General features: G+C 39.9%; 1 protein-coding gene across 1 annotated transcript; it reads left to right on the forward strand.

Moving 5' to 3' along the window:
- Positions 1-837: 837 nt before the first annotated feature.
- LOC140342469 (NACHT, LRR and PYD domains-containing protein 3-like) lies at positions 838-2,693 on the forward strand (the record flags this gene model as incomplete). The annotated part of the gene is made up of 1 exon (XM_072428666.1): positions 838-2,693. A coding segment is annotated over one exon (1,704 nt), but the record flags the coding sequence as incomplete, so codon positions are not given.
- Positions 2,694-3,262: the final 569 nt, after the last annotated feature.

Below are 3,262 nucleotides of genomic sequence, written 5' to 3' on the forward strand. Positions count from 1 at the left end.
TGGTAAAATATCCAGTGTGTGGCCATTCTCTGGGCAAAAATCCCATGATCATGTCGGATGTCATAGCTTTTCCCAGGACAAGATGAAAGCTCTATGTATGAGGTGCAGGCACAAGAGGTGCCACCTATAGACAGGAAATGTAATTACAACCAAATTGATTTAGGCAACTTGTAAAATGAATACAGTACCTTGGGTAAGATGTGCCACAGATCTGTATTGAATTATTAGAACAGAGAATACAAACAAATGCAATTAATCTGAAAAGTTTTCTTCTGGCTTTGAAAAGCTATATTACATTATATTTCGTATCCCAGTTACAAAGACATCACCTGTCTTACTGGGCCAAGTGTAGAATGGACAATATGTTGGACAAAATTTAAACACTATTTACAGAAAAATGGCATTATATGGCATGTTTTATTTTATTTATTTTTGCTGGGAACATACTTACACAGGTTCCCACACCAATTCTATTCAGTATCTGGCTGGGATATTGATATTGCTCTGGATTCAACAGCAAAATACCCCTCCAAAAATGAGAAATAATCATTGTGAGCCAAGAAAATATTTGGGTTTAAAAAAGGGGAATCCAGGGTGGATATACTAATTGAATTCAGTCAGGTCTTATAGAGCAAATTTTGGAGTTCTTTTACCTTGATCAAATCTGTAATTATAAAATAGAAAAAAACTATATACTGTATATATAAGAGCAAAGAAAGAAAAGAGATAATGTACTGTTTATATGACATTTAAACCATATGAATGTTCTAAATACATATTGGAGTAAGTAAAATATTATAAAGTTTTTAAACTTTTTGCAAAATATTTTTCCATCTTTCCCCAGAAATTCAAGAAAAACACAAACAACATCTGATGGAGAGGACTGAGATTCTAGCTGAGCACAAACCCCCAGGAACTACCCTGGAACCACAAACATTCCTCATCAATGAGCGTTATGTGAACCTGGTTGTAGTCTCCACTGATCAGTCCAGAAAGCGTCCTCAGAATGAACTAATACAGAGTGGGGTAAAACATGAGGAATGCTTGAAGGAAACACAAACTGGACTGGAACACATTTCCCCCAACAGACTGTTCCGTTGGAGCCACGAGTCACAATGTGTACCACATGCAGTAATGGTGAGCGGAGTGCCAGGAATAGGGAAGACCACACTGATACAGAAATTTGTCAATGATTGGGTGATGGGAAAACTGTACCAGAGATTTGCTTTTGTCTTCTTCTTCAGATTCCGGGATCTTAATAGACTGGGAGAGGTCAGCTTGGAGGAGATGATTCTTCAACAACATCCATATCTGGAGAGTCAGATTGGAAATATTCTACAAGATCCGGGGAGACTTTTGTTTATATTTGATGGTTTAGATGAAAGCAGTCACCAAATGTATTTCCAATTAAGTAAACTGACCCATCCAAAGCAGAGAGCAGATTTTGGTGAGATTGTGGTTAGTCTGGTAAGGCAGAGTCTTCTTAAGGGTTGCTCTGTACTGATAACCAGCCGCCCAACCAGACTGGCATCAGTTGATACCGGTGTTTTCCAGAGAATAGCTGACATCATGGGATTTCTCCATGAGGACCGAATGATCTTCTTTAAAAATTTCTTTGGAAGTGAAGAATTGTCAAAAAAGGCTTTTCATTATGTGCAGGAGAATGACACGCTGTACACTTTCTGTTACATCCCATCATACTGCTGGATTGTCTGTACAGTGTTATCAATGTGCTTCAAAGCCCAACCAACCAACACTGATCAGCTGATGGAGTCATTGCCCAAAACTGTGACACAACTCTTTGTGACTTTTGTCACCAACATTCTGGCCAATCACAACCAGATAACAAGAGATAGTCACACTGCCCGGGAACTGCTGACATCTGTTGGGTGGATGGCAGAATATGGAGTCATGAATCACATCATTGTGTTTGATGAGCGATATCTGAAGTCATTCAGTGTAAGAAATGATAAACATCTCTTTTCATGTTTTATGATGGAATCTGGTCAGCCCCCTAATGTGGATTACACCTTCTTACATCTCACTCTTCAGGAGTTTTTTGCTGCTTTAGCTCATTTTATAGACTATAATGCCGACAGATTACAGAAAACACATCATGCTGCTGAATCTTACAATGATGGCCGTGCTGAAATATTGCTTCGTTTCCTCTGGGGTCTCTCAGACTCTTCTACTAGATTCCTGTTAAAGTCTCATGTTGGAGAATTGTCTGTTCAGGCTGCCAGAGATGTCATTACTTGGATCCAGCATAAAATCACAAAAGAACAAAGATCTGACAAGAGAAATCTTCTTAATACATTCTACTATCTCCATGAGAGCAGGAATAAGGCTCTGGTGTCACAATGTATTGGATCAAACAATATTGACCTTTCCGGAATCTCCCTCAGCCCTCTGGATTGCTCTGTGCTGTCTTCTGTCCTTCAGTCATGCACAGAAGAAGTAGATCTTACTTCATGTCATATTCAGGAAGAAGGATTGAGGAAAGTTTTACCAGCTTTACACTCCATAAAGAAATTGAGGTAAGAATTGTATATGCATAATAACATTTCTGTGTTACACTGGAATTTGTAGGGGTTTTGTGTGACTGAACATTATGGAATGGATCATACAATCTAAAGAAGTACATTAATCCTGTACACCCAACTCCGTATACAAACACAGTTTAGCAGAATAAAGGAGGAGAAACACGACTCAGGTAGCTCCGATAACATAACATAAACAAATTATTAACAATAATCTTTCAAAATTTTTCTTTAACCAAATATAACTAAGTCTGTAAACCAACAACCCATTATCAAAAACCACTGTGATTCACCATTTTTTACCACACTGGCCCCTAGTCGCCCAGCAACACCTCAGGGGCCCCACCATAACACCATTAATAGGCATCCTACCACTGGGTTGCCCTACCAAAATGACCAACAGGACTCTTACCCTCCTTAACCCCAACCGCCACTGTGCTCAGGCGGGATACCTCATGCCTGAGCGCTCTTCCACACCCGAAATGCTCGCTGCACTCCATCTTGCAGACCCAAAAACCACATATCTGTACCTATGGTATTCAGGTGCACACTGTCACTGCATAGAAACCTCCACGTTTCCTCCTCCAATTCTCTGTGCCTGAGCACAATCCCCCCATTCCGAGTTACAAACCTGGACACCTCCTTATTTACTTTGATCCATGCTTTGTTGACCTTCGCTACTGACCTTGTTCCCCTGCAACTCTTTCTGGCCACTATATCTA

This window comes from Pyxicephalus adspersus, chromosome 12 (genome assembly GCF_032062135.1).
Source record: "Pyxicephalus adspersus chromosome 12, UCB_Pads_2.0, whole genome shotgun sequence".
In the NCBI taxonomy this organism is placed as follows: Eukaryota; Metazoa; Chordata; class Amphibia; order Anura; family Pyxicephalidae; genus Pyxicephalus; species Pyxicephalus adspersus.